This window comes from Fundulus heteroclitus, chromosome 14 (assembly GCF_011125445.2).
Source record: "Fundulus heteroclitus isolate FHET01 chromosome 14, MU-UCD_Fhet_4.1, whole genome shotgun sequence".
NCBI classification, from domain to species: Eukaryota; Metazoa; Chordata; class Actinopteri; order Cyprinodontiformes; family Fundulidae; genus Fundulus; species Fundulus heteroclitus.
In genome coordinates, this window is record NC_046374.1 from 13,575,891 (window position 1) to 13,596,618 (window position 20,728).

At 42.2% G+C, this 20,728-nt stretch overlaps 1 protein-coding gene across 2 annotated transcripts in view; it reads right to left on the reverse strand.

The window, feature by feature from the left end:
* The window catches only part of actn3b (actinin alpha 3b), a 32,424-nt gene extending 11,910 nt beyond the window's left edge, over positions 1 to 20,514 (reverse strand). The window contains exons 1-4 of one of the 2 annotated variants that reach the window (XM_012873288.3): positions 20,164 to 20,514; positions 3,173 to 3,287; positions 2,842 to 2,961; positions 244 to 330 (exon numbers count right to left, since the gene is read on the reverse strand). In XM_012873288.3, coding sequence (XP_012728742.2) covers positions 244 to 330; positions 2,842 to 2,961; positions 3,173 to 3,287; positions 20,164 to 20,298 — 457 coding nt within the window. In that variant the 5' untranslated portion in view covers positions 20,299 to 20,514. The remainder of the gene's footprint in view (positions 1 to 243; positions 331 to 2,841; positions 2,962 to 3,172; positions 3,288 to 20,163) is intronic. The other variant, XM_012873297.3, reaches the window with a different exon arrangement.
* Between the last annotated feature and the right edge of the window lie 214 nt (positions 20,515 to 20,728).

The following is a 20,728-nucleotide window of genomic DNA, read 5'->3' on the forward strand; positions in this document are numbered from 1 at the left end:
AAATGTAATTGAGAGCAGAGGTCTGTGGAGGGACAGGGCACACAGGGTCTCTGAACAAGAATTCATTGTGCGATGGCCTCCAAGCCGGATACGTTTCAGGTAGCAGCCTCGTCTCTGCTGCTTAGGTTTCCTTCAAACGTCCTGCTTTGTTGGTGTGAAGATTTACTGTGCAAAATACTGAGCTGGACGGGTGTTTATGAGCTGAATGTGTTGTGTCGATGTCAGCGAACAGCGAACACACACCTTCCACAGAGATGTCCTGGATGGCGAAGCGCAGGATGATGGTCCAGATCATTCCAAGGGTCATCTTCACGTTACCGTCAACAATTTCTGCTCAGACAAACGGGGCAAAGCAAAAAACAAAAAACAAATACAGAGACTTAAAAGAGATCGTGACTCCTACAGGTTCTGTTTGAAACTCAACAAGTTTATACCCTCTAAAAGTTTTAAAGAAATCTCGATGGAAATGAGGGATCACCAAAGTCACACATGCACAAACTTTCACTTGTTCCTTTAAAATGCCGTCGATGCAGCTCAAGAACCTTTTTGGACTTTTAGTTTTCCTTCCTAAAGACATTCTATCTATCAAAAAATAATAATAATCTTGACATGTGTTAAAAAAACAACAACAAGAAAATGACCACAATGCAACCATGACTGTAAGCTTGTGCTGTCATGGAACATCGCATTTTGATTAATATTCCCAATACGTCCTTTGTTCATTTCATAGCAAAACCACCAGGATTTAGTCTAACCTTTCACGGTGGATTTAAAATTTCCACAGTTCTTAATTTCTTTTTGTTCGTTTTCAAACAGGATTTCAAACAATTATTCAGAATGAATACAGAAGAGGTTTCTACAGCCGTCAGGCTTTAAACTTAAAACCTACATAAATGATGGATGGGTGGAACAGATAGATGGACAAATACAACACGTAGTGAGACAGGAAGCAAACTGTGGGTCGATTATCAGAGGCACGTCCATCCAGCCTGTGATCTCATGTGGAGGTGAAGTATTACTCTGAAGAAAACACTCCTCTAAAAGTAAATTAAATAATGTTTAGTTCATGCTCAATAAAAAGCAGCTAGTTGTCAGCCTGCTGTAAACAATCCAAACGGTTGCATTAATCTGATCATCTTTAATATTCTGCTCCTGACCAAAATACAGAGCTTCTATTGAACTTACTGATTATGTTTTACTATTTTCTACATATTTTATGTTATTTACTATGTTCGTTGCATTAATCATGTATTTACTATTTACTACTAAGAAGTTTTAAGGTTTTAGTTATTCAGATATTAAAGTGTATTTCATGTGACTCTCATTACAGTGTTTGTGTTTATTGTTTTAATTGTACATTTGCTGGAATATATAGACCAGTGGTTACCATTTTATTTTACTATGTATGTGTATTGATTTGCTCTCTCTTTATGTTAGCTGCTGTAGCTTAGCGTCAGCAGAGCTAATCATCACTACATTTAAGGTGCCAAAACTTTGTGTATGAGATGCAGCTGGCAAATGGCCGACAACTATAATCAGTCAATTTAATGCTTGATGAACCGTGACTGATGGCGGGTCAGAACCAAAACGTCCAATTTTGTTTGCGATCAGTGAACGCGGCATACCTACTAGCTGAAAAAACATCCTTTGGTCTGTAAATTGCTACTGGGGGGGGGAACATGCTAGCAGTTAGCTAAAAGGTTTAGCAACATTTTTAATATCAGTGATGTGTTAAAGTCAGATTTGAGAGAATAGTAGTTTAATTTAGCTATAAACATAATGCTAAAACAGAGTTAAATTAATACATACAGTTTTTAGTTTATTTTGTAGCTTTTAAAGAGAAACAGGAAGTGGCTAGACTTGGTATCTTCAGCTCAGATTGTTCCACGTTTCCACTCCATTTTGTTATTTATTTATTTATTTATTTATTTATTTATTTATTGTCGTTAATTATTTGTTTAAGCCTAAATACAAACATTTAAATGGTGACGGATGCCAGGCAGATGAGGGTCTATGTATGTTCTTAAACGTTTGGCTTCCACATGACTTCATGCTGTACTCTAACTGATTACCTAAAGGTTCTGCTCGGCTCGGCGCGGCTCACAGAAAGCGCGGCTTAGCCACGGGTGGCAGTGAAAGAAAAGCCGGTCATTTATTTACAAAATAATTTGACAAGGCTTTTGCTCAAGGAAAAAAACGGATGAAGGAATTTGGATTTGGACCAACCAGACTGAAAGATGTAGCAGCAGGCAAGTGATTGTGGATGGATTTATGCTCTAGTAAAGTTTATTGCTGTGCTGCAACCCCCCCAACAGATTTTTATCACCAGCCACCACTGAAGGTCAGCGGTCTGAAAATCGGCCCGAAAACCTTTGATCGATGCATGAAAATCTGAATGTCCGTATCATGAGCCAGCATCTCCATAACTCCCACGCTATCATTTCCTTCTACATGCAACTCGTAGCTTTAATCCTTTTTTACTCACTCCAATAAAACTATTAGATAGTATTTATGTTAATAAAACAAACTTCTCAGTTTATTACATCTTTCTAAATTTGCAGCAACCCATAATCTGTTAAACGTTATAAACTGGACATGTCAAAATGATGTTTGAGTGTTAATTGCATCTCTTTGCCAAGTTCTCATTTCATAGATTAATGGTTGCAAACATTCACTGTAGCATAACTGGTTTTTGAAACTATGAAGGCGATTCCTGCTTTCTGTTGTTTGGCAATGCATCAAAAATAAATCCTTTTTCATTGCGGCACATTAATGAAATAATGAGAACCATAACGGCACAGAAGACATGACAGGGCCGGTTAGAGGAATCCAGAGCCTCACCCTCTGCACCAATAGACACCAGTTTGACTCCCTTGCTGCAGATGAAGTCCAGAGCTTTGTTCACGTTGGCGATCTTGTGGAAACGCATCTTTCCTTTGTCAGGTTTGGGCAGCCTCTCGCCTGGAAGACAAATATAATAAATAAAGATCCTAATATACCACAACAACAACACTTAAACGATTTTGCATTAGATCCTTTTGCCTTCCTCTTCAATTTCAGTTCCGTTTATTATTTTGTTAAAAGTGTCATTTCAGACGGCATATCAGTGATAAGGGAGAGCTCACAGAAAGAGGGAACCTGTCTGGTTCTGTCTGTGCGTAATGAGACGTACCTGATATGACCTCCAGCAGCAGCATGAGTTTGAGGCCATTCCTGAAATCCTCCTCAATGTTCTCGATCTGTGTTCCAGCTTTCCTCAAGTGGGAGTTGCACCAAGCTGTGAAGGTCTGAAAGGCAGAGGGTAGAAATGCTGTCACAGCCCTGTGCTCCCACACGCACACCAGCAGCGCACATGCAGCGGCTAAAAGGAGGAAACAAAACCCGCACACATCCACACACCTAGAGGACTCCTTTTTTTTTTTAAGACCTGGCAGGAAAACTGCTCGGCGAGGCTGTCGGAGACCTTGCGCTGACATTTATGACGGCTAACGTTCGCTCGTCTGTCCTCCACCTGGCCTCAGGTTGAGATTTTCTTTCATTGTTGTGTTGTCACTACGAGGTGCATTGTGTGGCGGCGGTGTTCTCTAGATAAATGATCCCAAATGGAGAGCGCTTGGCTTTAAAAAGCCATTGTCCTGTGAGGCTATCCTGACAATGTGGCTGTTTGTTATCAGGTAGTTTATTTTTTTCTTCCAAGTTGTCACAAAAGCAAAGGAAGCATCTACAAAGGCGCCGCAAAGCACTGAGAGTGTTTTCAGCCAGCTTTCTCACTGAAATGTGAACCCTTTCATCGCGCGTAAGCAGTCAGGAAAAAGTTGTGTCCCTTTTTTTTCTGCGTGTGATTGTCCTGTACTCGTTTATCTCTCGCCTCCCGGTGCAGAGGAACAGCCCAACGTAAGGATGCTGACTGCAGAGAGAGAGAGAGAGAGAGCTGATGAGGTGATAATGTGTCCCTGGTTAGCTCCTCGCCGTGTTGGAAATCTCTAACAGACCCCATGGCTCAGGGAAACGCGCTCTAATAGATGGAAAAGGACATTCATGACTTAATGGATGGGCTTAAACCTTTATTTACTGTAGCCTGAGAGCGCTTATAGTATGAGTTGTGACAAATGATCTATTTAATTATGCAAAAAGGCATAGTCTTGATTAAATATAGTACATGTATATGGATTTTCTTTTGTCTATTTGACGGTTCCTGATCTATACATGGATCTTAAGTACGTTTACTGTGTCAACAGTGGGAATGCTGAGATGAGGGAGAACCTAATCAGGACTGATTCTAAAGGAAAGTACCCAGCTATTATCTGCTCTAAATGAATGTTATGTTAAACAATAACTGAGATAATTTATTCTTAATTCTATGTTTGCCATTATTGGCTCAGGGTCTGCATAAACGGAGCAGGACGTGGTGATATTTCTGTTTGGTCCGAAAACTGCCCAAAGGCATCAAGTGGAGCTGGTAAAAGACACTTCGCCGGCTCCATCAGACCGTTCAATCAGTCGCTTAATGGATTTCCAAAGAGGCTTTCAATGTGTTTGGCTGGAATCTGAACACAGGAAATGCAAGTTCAAATCCAGGAGAATAAGTATGTGTTAGGGCTCCTGCTGCAGAGAGTGTGTTTGGAGACTGCGGGGGAGTAGAAGCCGAATAAGTACAAGAGCTGAATGCCGAACCAGAGCTGAATGTGTGGGTGGAGTGAGGCACAGTACGTATTAATTAGAGCCGAAGCAGCTTTTGTGCCCAGATTACATGTTTTCCTCAATGCTGGATGATGCAGAAAGCAAAAAAGCAGGAGTCAATACATGGGGCTTTGGTGCATGTTTGTAACGATGTTTCTTTACTCGTGTAACATCTGCGTGGCCACGAAGACAAAAAGTAAGAAAAGAAAGAAACCGATGCAGCAGTGACAGATAAACGGGAGTGGACGCCCGATGGTAGGAGGAAAAACTCATTTGTCAAATTTACTCGAACTTCAAAGCTGGCAGGATTAATGGTGACCTGGCTCTAATTTGTGATTCAAACACTTTTAATAACGCTACAAAGAACAGATTAAACATTAAAGTAAGGCGCTGATCACTAAAGCTGCTGGTTCCCATCTGGCCACGGCTGCTGATGTATCAGAAAACGCTTCTCTGTACGTCTGAACAGGAAGGAGTGAGGGGCATCTGGTGGAACATCGAACAGGGCCAGGAACAGGAAGTATGTGGGTGGCTAACAACGCACCAGCGTTGTGTGTGTTGGGATGAAGGGTGGAGCGGTCTCTCGCCGTCAGGACGGAGCGAGCTACTTTGGCGGCCATGTTTTTCTTCAAATCAGGATCAGAGCAGAAAGAGCGTACGTAAATGTCCCCTGAGATTAAGTCATGTTATTATTGGCTCAGTATGTTATATTCTGATAGATTTAGCGCAACTTTCACCGAATTGGAACATACTGTATACTGTATTTATTAAAAGCCACGTATTTTGTCTTCACATGCCTCTGAAATGCAGTCGGATCTGCCACAGTGATGTATGGCACAAAGTTATTAACGAGAAAAAAAAAAAAAAAACCCGACAAGGATTCACAAGAAAATGACCACCATGCCAGGATTTCTGTCAAATAATGAACAACGTAGTGGAAGCTGCGCGTCACTGAACTGGTTGTTTTATCGTTTTTTTTTTACATGCTAACCGTTAAAGAGACTTTCGGTGCGCGGACTGACAGGAATTCCCAGGCTCCAGTGTAATTTGATGTAAGGGTCTCAGGAGGAGAAGACGCCGCCTGTCCAGCTAGCAGGTGCTGAGCTCATTTGCCATGCATGACCAAATTTAGACACACTGCTAATCCAGCCCACAGACCCCCCCCCCCCCCCTAAAAAAAGTGGTGTTTGAGGAAGGTGGTGGAGAAGCTAAAGGAGCAGCGAGGGGAGGGGAGGTGGGGGTAGAAGGAGGAGGAGGCTAAATTGGGTTGGCATGGGACACCGCTTGACAGCTGAGAAGGCAGGATTCCTGAGGTGAACTGTAAAAGTACAAGACAGAGGGAGAGGAGGAGGAAGGTCAAGGAGGCGACGCAGGGGAAGGAAGGAATGGATTTGAGAATGTGAGATAAGATTCCTGCAGGGAAAAGACAGAGGGGTGAACGTGGGGGGGCCTTCCCTGATATCAACGGAGAGCGAAGAGGTTTTATCAATCGATGAAGACGAGGAAACAAACTCAGCCTCGGTGACTTTAACGGCAAAGTAAAGCAGGGCGCCCACAGAGACCACCCACACACACTTCACCTCCGTTCCATTGCTGTGGAGGTGATCAGTCTTGTACCACTTTAATGCTCTGCCTGGACGTTTTCTGGCCTTGCTGTGATAGTTGCGGTGGTCCTCAGAGTCCAGTCCATGAGGTCACCGCTCCTTCGTGTCTTCACTTCCCTCCTGTTCGTCCACACCTGTCCGTCCGGCTGCGCTTAGCTCGGCAGGGACACTTTTTTAAATTTTTACAGGTCCTTCTTGTGAAATGAGGTCACGGTAGCCCAGCTGAATGCCTGACATAACTACAGCCCCCCCCCAAGAACATCGGGCCTACTGCCCCTCCCAGCCTCCTCCTTCACATCTGAACAGGCTTGGTTCTCTTGATAATGTTGCCCCAGGCTGTCGATCACGGGGCTGACGCAACCCGTTGGAAGACGTCATGGCCGCAGCCTGAGGAGGCTGGAGGAGCTGCAGGTTCAGACCTCAGACCGCAGCAATCATCTCTCATGTGTCCTCCGTGATCTACAAAGGAAGGTGAGGCTGCGGCTGCTCAGACCAGCGAGCTCGTCTGAGAAGCTTCTCTGAGGAAGAGCTAAAATGTTCAAAACGTTGCAACTCTACCGCAGTTACAATCTCTTTACGTTTGAGACTTTAGAAAACTTGATTTTCTAAACTAGATTTAAATTTCAGAACTCCGTGAACCCATGTTTGTAGCTTATATTTAATCGAACGAAACTAAAACGAATCCTAAAACGTATGACAGTTAATGACGAAGGGTTTAGGCCACTAATTTTCAAACCACGCCTCATTAAATATAGACTTGTTGTATATTCACGATGTTGTTGCTATAACTGCAGAAACGTAGAACGAGACGGTTTCAGGAGAGGAATTATTTTGCAGTTGCATTTTAAAATGATAAAAAAAAAAAGATTTAAAGAAATCTGTACAGGGATACAAAATAGAAAATGTTTGTTTCTGACAACGGATAGATATGCTTACATGGCACACATCTAAATAAAATGACAATGGCATGACTTTGTTCGTACTATTTCAAAGCGCAATATTACAACTTGAGAAAACATTTTCGTTCATGAATTGGGGAAACAAATTTTTTTTGGTAAGTGTTTTACTAAGTGACAGTGAAAGAACGAATTATAAAATAATTCCCAATATTAAGTCAATAGCAGGGAAGGCACAGACAAGGGCTCTACAACCACTGTGCTGCAACTTTCAGCTGCATCCTCGCTCCAGCACACCTGAATCAAGAGGCTGAATTACTTCCTGGTACATCAGGCAAACATCCTGGGGATCAGCCGTTTGTCTGATTCAGGTCTGCTGGAGGACTGGAGCTACAGCAGCCTGTCCCTTCATAGCTGACCGTCCCCTGTAGACACACAGCGCTGACTCAGCGTGTGTCCGTGTGCGACTGATCTGATGAGACCAGAGCCTTACCCCAGATGGATCAAGGTGATGTTTGTCCTCAGGGTTCCCGTTCTACGCCGCAAGCCGTACTTTGACAATAAAATAATTACACCTCTACTTGTGCCGATGGCGTAGATTATTACATAAAAACGAACTGCAAATCAGACAGGGGAGTCCGCTCCGAGTCTTTAAATTGGATTAGAGACGTCCACTGTAGCCGTTTTCATTCATTTACACCTCTTCAGTCTGAGGCAGCTGATCTGATTGAGGAAACGTGTCGGTGGAAAGTGTGTCTGGTTTAAAACCGCGCGATGCATCTGGATTAAACAGGCCTGTTTGACACTTTTACATTACGCAAGCATTAAATATGCATCACTTTATGCTCAGTTGATTTAAGAGTTGGCACGCTTATATCATCAGGGGGGAGGGGAGGGGGGGAGTCACTGCAGAGAGAAAATATAAGAGCTGCTGCACTGGAGAAATCATGAAAACGGTGTTTCAGAAAGGTAATTACCAGGGCACATACGGGCAGAAAGACAGATTTTGGTGAATTATGTAAACTCAAATCCAAATTCATTCAAATCTATTCAGTAATTGGAGCAGAATAAGTTACATAATGAACAGAAAATAAAACTTTTGCATTCACTGGTTATGGTCTGCTTAAAGAAGGGCCACGAGTTCTGTTTGTCTTATGCTTCTTTCAACTCGGACGCACCAATGCACATAGAAAACTAATATATGCAGCTAATATTTATTAAAATGTCCATATTTCTGCCTCTGTACCAGGGTAAGAATAGTTTACCTTCACGGCTGACCTTTTGGACCCCCCCTCACGCCCGTCCACTGCAGCCACCTGTTCAGACGCCACGTCCAAGCATCTTTAACACTCACAAACACGGCCATGCATGCTGCACCCAAGGTCTGCTCACGTGCCCTCACCGTGTGCACACTAATAGCTCCGTATATATATATAAAAAAAAAAACAATACACATGTTCTGTTTTTTATAAGGCCATCAGGTTAATCGCGTCCTGCTTTGAAAACATAGAGCCCAGACAGTGAGCTGTCCATGCAGACTTTGTGCAGGTTTAAAACGTTTCCTGTTTCTGGAAACACCAATGATCACCAGGTTCAGACAAAATGTATTTACATATAGTTCCTGATGTTGTAATTAAGTTACAACGAATAACACGAATCGTCAAAATGTAAGACATTACTAAGAAATAAAACAGCTCACCAGCTCAGAAGGCGTCTCCAGTGGTAAAAAGGGGCTGATAAGTGTATAAACAGAGAGGAAAGACTGCATCTAGTAATATTAAAGCTGCAGCATGGCCACAGAGCTCGTTGAGTTTTTCTGTAGTGTTCCTGCTCAGCTGCAGACTTTATTTTATATATATATTTTATATTTTAAAAACTGTGTTCAGAGCAAGCCACCAATTAATTCAATTCAATTCGGAAATACTTCATTAATCCCAAAGGGAAATTAAAACTTAAAAACGTGACCAATGTTAGATTAAAAACGTATTATATTATATATTTTTATATTATATTAAAAACCAATAGTAAATTAAAAACTTTGGAAGTACAAACCCTTTAACCCTGTCAGTGATTTCTCCTGCAGTGGGATTCATTTTAAGCTGTTTGAGTATTTTAAATAGAGCAACTTTTCACTCAAATCGCCGTAAAAATAGATTTTATTCCATTGGACAATAAACAGTTTTGCCATATTTGATACTCTGAATTTAGATCAAATCAATTTTCATGTAGTATCGACTTAACTCATTAACACTAATGGTGTCAAGAATGTAAATATGCATTTAATCTGTCAGTGGGCATTAAAACAGGAAAAGAAATAATCTAACCTAATGCTGTGATTCACATTTGAGCTGCTTCACTAAAGGAAAAACTGTTTTCCATGCTACAGTGCTGTTTTAAATGTCCAAATCTTTTATTTTCTACCTACAATAACCGCATAGTGACCTCTGAGAAAGACATTCCTATCAGTAAAAGATAAAAAGAACCAGCGGTTTGATTCAGCTTGCCTACATTTCGCACACAACCGTAGTACAAGTGGCTCTAAACTGAAAACCTCATCATGAATTTGTCCAAAGTGACGTCACCTTTAGTTGCGTGAGAGCTCCCTAGTAAACAACGACTGGCCTGAGACCAGTCAGAGTTTCAGCGGGCGATAAAGTGACAGGACCACGCTGGGAGAGCAGAGCCTGACAGGTGGTCCCTCTCTGACCTCGCTCTTCCTCCTGGTGACTCCACATGACACATGCTTTAAAAATATATTTTTCATAAATTGTTATATTATGTACTTGAAATTGTTGAAAGACCATGCATTATTCGTTTTGTGAACACTGATGTCACAATAATAATAAATGATAAATAAATCATGATTTTTTTGATTTCAACATTTTAAAATGAGATATTTGAATATTGCTCACTGCTTATATGCCTACATGTAGTTGTGTAAGTTAGTAAATAGTAAATTACATTACAGAAATCCCCTTGATTATGTCTGATGTTTTTGACCGGAGTACAGCACGGGTAAGGGGGGGGGGGGGGGGGGGCTTTGAGGTATAGTGCCCAGGGGCACCACATTGTCTTAATACGGGCCTGGTCGCAATGAAAATAAGTCAAAACAGGGAAGCAGGGTTGGCGGATACCGTTCTGCACAGCATCACATTACTAAAACTGAGCTCATATTAACCTCGGAGGAACTGTTTTCTGTTTTTGAATGGGCAGGTTATTGTAGCGTCACGGCTGGACAAAGCAAAAAATTAGATAGGAAACAGCCAACAAACGTCTGAATCCTCCAGATTTCAGAGATAAATCTTGGAAATTAAATTCCTTCTCAAAGACTATCGCCATTTGGGTGGGAATAACTTGGAAAGATGGGAGACTTTCGAGATTTCTTTAGAACCGCGAGTCAGTTGATCACTGGCGTGAACGTGTCGACCCTTGTTTCCTATTTTTCTTTGTGGAGGATTAATGGGCTTAAACCCAGAGATCGCGTTGACAGCAACACTTGTTGGCCTCTAGAGCGAAGGCCGGGTCTAAACCCGCTTATTTATGTCTTTGTTCAGAGGATAAAAGGCTATAGCTCTTCTATTCCAGCCGACTGTGTGTGGGGGGCGTTATATGGCCGCGTGTAAACCCCGTGCCACATGCCAGTGAGATGTACAGTAGATGCCATGATCCGAGCTGGTATGAGACGCACAATGCTCCTCTACCTACAAGCAGAATCACAGCAAGGTTAATACTGGCTATATTTAAAGAGCCGGTCTGGCAGGGCTACAGCAGCATAGCCGAAGTTTGAGAACGAGCAACTGAATATGAAAATTAGACTGCATAAAGGCCATTATGCAATCTGCTCCTTTTGCTTCAATTTAATATACATTTAAAACCTAAAGCACAAGGAGAAGTCAGAAAGTCTGCTTCGCTAACAGCCTGCAATGCATTTTGACGTTTTAATAGGCATCCAACAATGTTCATACATTTCTCATTTTGTCCATGCTTAAAGGTTTAGCAAAGTTTGGTGAAATTAGGCATAATCTAAACTACAAATTGTGGAAATAATGAAGTTAGTCTCTTTCGCAGTGACGCTTAAATTGTAAAACGTCAGCAGGGGCTCAAACGAGCAGTGACTTATCAGGGAAATAATTGGTGGAGGATGTGGCGGCCTCGCTCTGACACAGCCATCTGTCTTCGCCGTCACATTAATTGCCACAGCTTCGCGGAGGGCAGCGTTATTACGCCGGCTCACATTGTGTTCCACCGACGCGCGTTTCCAGGCTGCCGCACAGCCAGATGATGCCAGGCAACATTTAGCAACGCGGTCACGCACCCGGCGGCGTGTCTGCATAGCTGCGTGCAGATGTTCACTTCTCTCAGGAGCCAGAGGAGTCAGCCGGAATCAAGGTGCAAGAACGCACGCAGGATGAGGACAGCAGGAATTAATCTAGGTTTAAAAAAACCTAGATTAATTAATTAAAAGAAAATAATAAATGCAACAGGAAGTAATTGGCTAAAGATTGCCCACTAAATGGAGCAGAAATTTGTCAGTGACCTGAAGCCACAGCAAGTGTATGAAATTAGAGATACAGCAGCTGAGGATCATAAAACAACGTTATGATGGCAAATATTCCCACGCTGACATTTCTTAGCAGGTATGATGTTCAACCTCATCCATCATCCTGGCTCTGGGTCTTTACACTGACTTACTGCGAATGAAAAAAAGAGTAAGTTTCAGGATAATGAGAGTGTGATCAGTTCTTGAGAGGCTTAACAGCTGTCATGCTGTTTTGGTGCTGCAACTAAAGAAATACAACGTCTGTCATGGATTAAAGTCTGCTACAATATTGATGTGACATCAGTATCTTGATCATTTCTATCCCCATGTTTAGTGATTTCCTGATCATCTGGTGAAGAAAGTCCAATATTCTATAAACAGGCTATTGTTGTCCTCAAAAAGTAAAATGATTGTACGATGGATTATTCAGAAAAAAAGTGAAATTGCTCCACGGTTGGAGACAATCTAAATATTTGGTGAAACAAGATGGGTGAATCTTTGTCGACGCAGACTGAGTGTCTGCATAATGTAGCATGAGATTTAGTAATGTTGCAGGTCATTGCAGCAATATTCAAGGAGCACCTGTATTAATTTAATAGCAATGGGACTTATGTGCAGCTATTGTGACACTCATGTTACAAAAAAATCTGTTGTGATCTGGCTTAGCTGGGGATCAAATTGGGAATGCTACATTATCTGTTGCATAAGCCTCTTTTATAAAACGGTTCCACCATAAAACTGGATAGAGCAGACCCCGGCCGTCCACAAATTACTAACAGATCTCCAAACGCGCATGTGAGCTTTCACAAATTAAGCCGGCGTTACGAGAGCAAAGGAGGCGTGGACTCTGAAGGGTCTGTGGCAAAATATGCTTAAAATGTGTAGCAGATGTCTGTCTGGCTGAAAGGGGAAACATCGGTGGAGTGTGACTTGTTGAAAATGTTGAACTACACCTGTCATCATTACGTCATTCCTTCGTGCTGCAAAGCCCGCTAACTAAACGCAAGTCGGACGTGCCTCTCCAGGCGAATCAAAGGCCTAACAGCGCCGAGTTGACTTCAACCACCGCATGCTGTCGCTGTCCTTTCAGGAAGTACACAGAGATGGCTAAAAGTTGACAAAGTCCTGGTTTTTTGTGAAAAGCCTTTGGAGAGGCAGTGCTGAAAAGTTTAATTGTTTAAAGTTGCATATACACCTAGCGATTGAACACAAGCCAGATTTGATGGGGTATTTGTCACCGATGCATAGGAGAGGCAGGGTTCATGTTAACATTTTTTTAAAACTTGAAAAGTCCTATTATACTGAGGGAATGTTCGCCCCCCCCAGGGACTTTGACGTTCTAAGCAAACTTTCTCAATAAAGAACGCAACATGAAAGACTGGACAAAAGGGCTGTCATGTGCCCTTTTAGCTGGAGCTTGTTCTCTTGTCATCATTTTTTGGTTTAATGACTCGGAAGACAAGCCGTTTGAGTCAATTCTCTTAGAAATGTTACTTCAAAATGCCAGCTGGGGCATAAAGAAAAAAAAAAAAAAAACTTTCCGGCTTGAGTCGGACACAAAAAGCTCCCACACAACAACCTTATCTTCCATTATTCGCTCTCGTACTGCCTTTATCTTCTCTGTAACAGGAGTCAATAGCTGAATTACCCGACAGCATGATTGATGGCGGGGGACCGAAGGTGAGCGCGAAGGCTTATTGCCGACGGCAGCAGCGCGTTGGATCTTTTGTCACCGTCGTTTAATGAGCACCGGCCTCCAGACGGATAAACCGATGTGGAAAGTTGAGCAGAACTCATGAGGCAGCGGCTGGCCTGGCCGCGGCGGCGGGAGGAGGGCTGTGTCTAATTTCAGAAGGCTACTTTGTTTTTCTGAGAGGCAGCACGTTCCCGGGCAGACCCAGGGTCAGCTAAATCATCCTAACAGAAACCTTGACTATGAAGGCCTATGTGTTAAAACCAGTCTAAGGCTGTATATATAGTAACATGCAACTGAGACATTTCCCAGCATTCATTTGAGCCGTGTGATGCGTCTCCAGCTCCTAGTCGAACACAATATCAGGTTATTTCATGCTCTTGGGTTTATTTAATGACCCTAGAGTGACCACAGTTTATTAGCAAGGAGGTTTTCAATTATTTCCTACTATCATTAATAATGTCAGACCACCGTAAATCTCAAACTACAGCAATGCATGGTGGGGAATGCATATTATTTTCAGAGAAGCATCACTGTGGGGGAGTTCTGTTATAAATATTTATCACAAGCAGCCGTGTTTCTCTCTGACAGAGCGTATGAGCCTGGTTTGTGGTTTTTAAAGTAAGACTCTTTGTTTAGCAAGAAAAAAACTGAATAGCTTAAAAACATTGCATGAGACTCTGACATCATTATGGTTATGTTTTGTGGATTTTCGTGTGTGCCGGTTGCTAACGAGCTCTTTTTCCCTCTCGAGGGCTGAGAAAGGTGATCAGCAGCTCAAACAGAGAGGTGAGCAGCGGTACAACAACATTTTTATTTTTAATTTTTACTCTTTGTTTAAGCAAAAAAACTAAATCTAATCTACTTTTGGACAGCTCAGTCCAAAGAAAAGCTCTGATCCCATCGTGACGGGTGCTCCGGCTTCCCATCATTCACCGGTGCTGCTTTCGCCATATGGATTCTGACACTGCTGCCGTCTCATGTGTCGTCTTTTACCATTACAACACCCTGCAGGAACTTTCTGTTTTTCTACTGAGATCCAACCCTCACAAAAACACAGCTACAGAGCACATACAGATAAAAAAATAAAAAAAAAACAATTACATGCCTGTAAAAAAAAAATACTGTGAATTACTCTGAAGATGTCATGCACCCATATATTCTCCGTAGCCTTTTCTCCGGTCCCGCAGGGCTCCTGTGCTTGCACTACAGCAGATTATAGAAGGCTCCCTACATGGACACAACTTCTGGAATAGCAACTGCTATTTGATCTGACGGCACGCTCTCTCGACTCTCCACTTACGTGGACCCTCATACAGATGCTCTCTGCATGCAGCTCTAGAAAGGACGGCAGGGTGCTGCTTACTAATACGTTTCATAGATGTCAGATCAAAGTTGACATAAAAATGTCATATTATTCGACAGCTGAGTAGTTGTAAATTAGATTTTTTTTCATCTTCAGAGAACTCATGATGTTGGTGTCTTTGCTCCCTCTCCCCCCCACCGTAATCTCGTTGGCTCTGTCTTGACTGTCTTCGCGGTCCCCTGTGTCACCTGAGTGAGTCAATCATGGGAGAAACTCAAGATTCCCTGATGCATTGTGGGAATAAAGCGCAGATGGGAATCACAGCTCGGTGAAGCAGATCTAAGGAAATCGTTCCTGGATTGTCTGAACGAATGCGGCCAATTAAGCAAGACGGAATGACGCTAATTGCTCTCTTCCCTCTGCTTTCACTGGAACGAAAAAGAGATTTTGTTCTCCATTAAATTCAATAAGTTAAACACCATGTCCTCTCCCTGAATGACACACATGGTTACCGCCTTACAGTTATCTACCGTTCGTCATGCATAGCAACACTTTAGGAGAGAGGAGATGAAATGGCTTCTGGGGTTTCACAATTAAACGCATTCATTCAGGAAAAGTGTTCAATAAACAGATTTCAGGATTCAGGCAAAAAAAGAAAAAAAGATGCCCTGAACTTTTTTTTTTTTTTTTTTAAAAACCTTTTATTTACATGTAGCCTACTTATAGCCATCATCGATTATGGAAAAGACATGAAAACAATGAGCTCTCCCAGGATCAGTGGGCTCGGTGCTGCATCAGGTGACGGGTCAATAGCTCTGCAGCGCGGACACACAACTGGCCGCGCTGTTTGGAGTGGAAAATGAGATTAAATGAGAGCAAATTTAATTATACACCGCCATGGCTGCCACAGTGGGACATTACATTAGGCTGAGTGGATACTCTGCGAGTATCACATTTCAGAATATAATTAAATAAGACTCAAAGATGATGATAATCACTCATTTTGACCGCTTTGTTTATTTATTTGTTTCACTCGTGCTGTACAGAAGCTAAACCGGTAGGAGACGGAAATTATATCCGAGACTGACAGGAAATCCCAGGCGACAATAATTCAAGAGCTTTTACAAACTAGGTATTAATCTGAACCATGACTTTAAACACTGTCTAAAGGGGAAAAAAGCTCAGAATAGCCGGTTTTAAAAGGTTTGATTACTCTATGTTGAAAATGTCCCTCAGTGTTTCATGTTGAAATGACATGGAGTGTCAGCAATAAAACAATGCAAAGCTCTTTTAGTGCTCTCATTGGAAGTATTTCTCCAAGAGAAACAAAACGTTACATCTGTTTCCTGTTTAATTTGCTTATGTTCCGGAGGTCTTTTAGTAAAAAAAACCCATGGTGTAAAGAGTTAGAATCATAATTTAAGCTCTCCCTTTATTTATTTAAACCCAACACTGGTTTCTATTTGTGCTTCAGGCCGTGCGCCTTTACTCCTAGCGTTCACCATTTTCACAGGCCGGCTGAGCCATTAAGACGGTTGATAACTCTGTAATGGGTATTTTTAGGTTACTGCAAGCATAAGCTATACCGAGCAGCAAGACGTCCACTTAGTCAGATAGCAGCTGAACTCCTAAACAATGTGAAATAGAAGATGACTTCACTCGCTGTGGGCAACCTATCTGGCGTGTTGACATTTTGCTTCATCAATTCGACTCATTACACAAACTCCGAAATATCAAAAGGGATGCAAGACGAAGCGCACAAACAGGCAGTCGCTCTGCATTCAGGGCTACAGGTGGACTTCTAAGAGCGCTGCGGTGAGAGTTCGCCTCTAGACGGCTATCGATCGGGCCTCGAGACATGGCTTTCGTTGCCGATGTGCTCCAGCGGGGGAGAGTCGGACGTCAATAAGCTTTGAGGGCTTTTTGAACTCCTTTACGTCTGCCCCTAAGTGGCTCGTTTGCCTCGGCAAATGAGCCCCTCGTATTCCCCGGACTGCGGGTTCTTTGAGCGAACACGATTGCTCGGAGGAGACGCGGTCAGATCTCATCACCGCATCCCTTCATCACCTCTACCACATGCAATTTCTCAACCGATCTTTTATTTCTTTTTTTGTTTGACAGCTCCTGTTACTCTGAACCCTTTGTCCAAAACGAGTCGGGAATCACGCACTTCGCAGCCTAATAGAGACGACGGGTGGTTAAGAAGAAATAAGAGTAATACGCCGATGCTCAAAGTCAGACGTCGGCGTGAGCTGGAGGCGCAGATATGTCCGAGCGTGCGTCATTTCTAACGCCTGGCATCGGATTCGACATCACTGTGTGTTGACAAACACTTTACTACCTCGTCAAATACTGGTCGGCCTTTTTTTTTTTTTCCCCACTCAATTTCAAGGATGGAGGGGACAACAGGTGCTGGGAGGCTTTCCTTTCATATTCATTACACTGCAAAATGATGCACTTGCTATATTTACAGGCTGATATCAGCTCCTTGAGCTGGGTTTTACATGTCGAGAAGTGCCCAGGAGTACCATGACTTCTCCCCCTCTGGGAGGTCAGGGGCAGAACGCCTAAAGCTCTGCTGTAGATTTTACATTTCAAAGCTCCTTATAATGCAAAGACGCAACTTGTGACAGCAGGTTTCAACAAACTGTAGCCCACACAAGTGTTGAAGGTGATAAAAGGAAAAGGAAAAGGTGACTGTAAGCAGGAGGGAGGGGTGGAGAGAGGGAAGGTAGAGCCAAGCAAGTTAAAAAAGTATTTTTAGGATGATGTTTATTTGGAGGCCGGTGAAACCAACCCCAGGTCTATATACCACCATCTGTTGAGGTCTCTCAGCCTGTCACTGTGCTCTGTAGGGGGACATTTCGTATGAGCAGAAGAGTTTTCGCTACAGTCAGTCATTTAAACGTGCATTTAAAGAAAAGAAAAAAAAGTAAAACTTTGAATTTATGTCAGGAAATTGGACTGTGGTACCAGCACAGCTTTATGGCGCCAAGCAAAGACATTGTGTTATATTTATGCCTCACATTAATATCCAAACTTCTGTCTTCCGATATAAAAATCCGAGAACCCATCAAATTCTTGAAATAAGCAAAACAGTTGCTTTACGGACAAAAAACAAAATGCTAATAGAGATTTAAAATATTTAAACAGCAGCGTAGGCGAAGGAAACTTATGCTGATAAAGCATTACATTCGTCACTTACACATTTTGTATTTCACTTTGCAACTCAGCTCAAGATTATTATTTATTAGACCAGGAACACTTAAAAGTCCAAACATTATGGACAACCGCAAAATTTGTGATTGCACAAAAATATTAGAAAGTCCAATTTCAGTGAGAAACTACCTAAGCAGTGTTATAAAGTTTTAACAGTGCTTGCTGGGCAAACAGGCACAAAATCCAGCCACATAACTTGTACTGCACTGTTCTAAAATGTATCCACTATGATGAATTAAATGCAATTAAAAGAAGGTAAGATGAGCTGTAAATTCAACTCGGTCCAATTTTGCTGGGTGTAGCTAGTTAGTTTACTATTGGGTACTATTTAGGTCATGCAACAGAAAAGAAAGTTCTGAGTTAAATCCAGTAAATGTTACATGAGTTATTTCATGTTTTCAAAGCAGTCCCATTCAAAAATACCTCATTTATCCCAAAAGAAATATAAATTCAATGACATATATAGGAAACAAAATCCACCAATCTCCAAAAGCGCATGCACCTTTTTTTTTTAGCCCTACAAACTTTAAAATGCTGCAACCCTCTTTCATTTTAACCTAGAAACACTGATATTCGCTCGATTTGAAATTTTTGTTCAGGCTAATTCAAAGGGAATTTTATTTGGACACAAAACTCTTTTTCTCTTCTAACAAACACTGAATGGCAGTTGCACAGAAATCTGGCCTGGCTTCACAGCACCTTTCTGAAAGCGTAAGCCTTAAAATTACGACACGAGTAACACAAAAACTATGATAAAACGGCTTTTGAATTGTCCTCAAGGTGATTTAATCGTTTCTTTGCAAACTGGACATGGCGACTCGTTTGAATGTAGCTACCGGTCAGTTTGAAATCAATGCTGCATGTGTTGCTTTGAATACAGTATAAATTAGCTATTAGTCAGAAATCCCAGTGCTGTTAATGAGATACATGAGTAATGATCTACTGGGAAGCTATTTTCAGCTCGGACTCCAGGAATTGTTGGGCGGAACAAGGGTCTGGTCCCTCCTACAAAAAAAAAATCTAACTATTAAACATGGTGACCAGGTAGCAACCAGCAAATGCAACATAGAGCTAAGGAACAAGACATTATCTTTAAATTTAGATTTACACATTAAACAAATACCCTTAAAACAATTACAGAGCACGCATGTTTTAAACAGAATAAACCTGTATTTACTAATTATGATATTTCTCAGCGGGACGGTGGAAGATTAGCTCATGAAACGCACCTGCCAGACCTGCCAGATTGTCATGACAAGGCGCGGCTAGCCCTCAGAGTTAGCTTTGTGTGGCTAGCAATACCAGTAAATGAAGTTTATGTATATTAATAACATAGATCTTTTAACACTGCAAAAAGGGACCTAAAAGTAAGTAAAATGTTCTTGAAATTAGTTTTCCTTGATTTGAGCAGGTAAATAACACTATTTGACAATGGAACAAGATTTTTGCACTTAAAATAATAACAATTAATCTCCATTATCTTATTTCAAGTGCAGGATAGCTAATAATCTTATTTTAGGGATAAAATACTCATTTCATTGGCAAATAGTCTTATTTAGCTGCTCAAATCAAGAAAAAATACACTAATTTCTAAAACATTTGACTTACTTTTACTTCCCCTTTTGCAGGGTGTTTATATCCGAAAACGCAACTAATACTATCATTGTTTTCATGAATTATTTAATTTTGGACCCTTTTGCTAGATTCCAACTAAAATATCAATGTGTTAGCTCTTTTTTTCCCTTTATTGGTCATTTCTTTTCTTTTCATTTTTTTTAAACAACCCTGATTCTGGTTAGTGTTAAAAGTGTTAAAGGTTTTCCCGTATTTTTAGTTTTTTCAGGTGATTACTTAAATGTTTGCAAAAGAAAAAAAACTAAAATAAACGGGAGGGTGGGTATTAAATTTAGACAGTCTGCAAGGCACTCTGGGGCAACTGAAAGACAACACTGAGAAAGTTCCACGGCCTAAAATATCTGCCCACACAGCTTTCAGCTGGACTGAAGTGCCAGGTGCGGGGACACCAAAGGCGCAGCTCAACCACTTCATGTTGGACTGTGAGGCAGGCAGTTATTACGAGGTCAGTGATTTTTGAAGCAAAACCGCATTCAAATTGCGCAAAAACCCCACTCGGCGACATCGACGTGAATGTAAGTACGCGGGTAATTCCGTGCGTAATTACGCACGGCAGCACAAGCCACAGTCCACGCGCGTCCGAACCCTACCTTCCTTTGCTGCTTCTCCCAGGCGGGGTCCAGCAGCAGGTCCCTGTCCCAGTCATCCTCCTGGGTCATGTACGTTTCTTCATGCTGGATCGTATAGGAGCTGTTATATGTCATTTGGGTTTCGACAGCTGTCATCGTTCCGCCTCTGTCAGGACTTCACAAGTCCCCCTCAGCTTATAGTGGAAAAAATAAAAAATAAAGATCAGCACAAGAGACGACAACGAGAGGAGAGGCAGTTAGGGGCTGCGGAGACCAGACTCCTCTGGTGAGAGGTGGCAGTGCGAAGGTGGTGCTCCCACTAACAGAAGACCCTGCTGACCGGTGCTCCTTTCCTGGTCAAAAGTGGCACACGTGACAGCACCCCGATAAGTATGGGACCTTGGAGCTTGAGTGTCGGGTTCTGAGCCTAAAAAGGCCCAAAAGGCGGGGTGATCCCTGGCACACGGAGGCAACTGGCTTGTGAGTGGTGTGCTTGTGTGTCACTTACACCTCCTCTCAACACGGGGGGCAGTTTATGGCCCATGTAATGCACCTGTCGCTGTTAGTGATCCTCCGTGGTAAACCC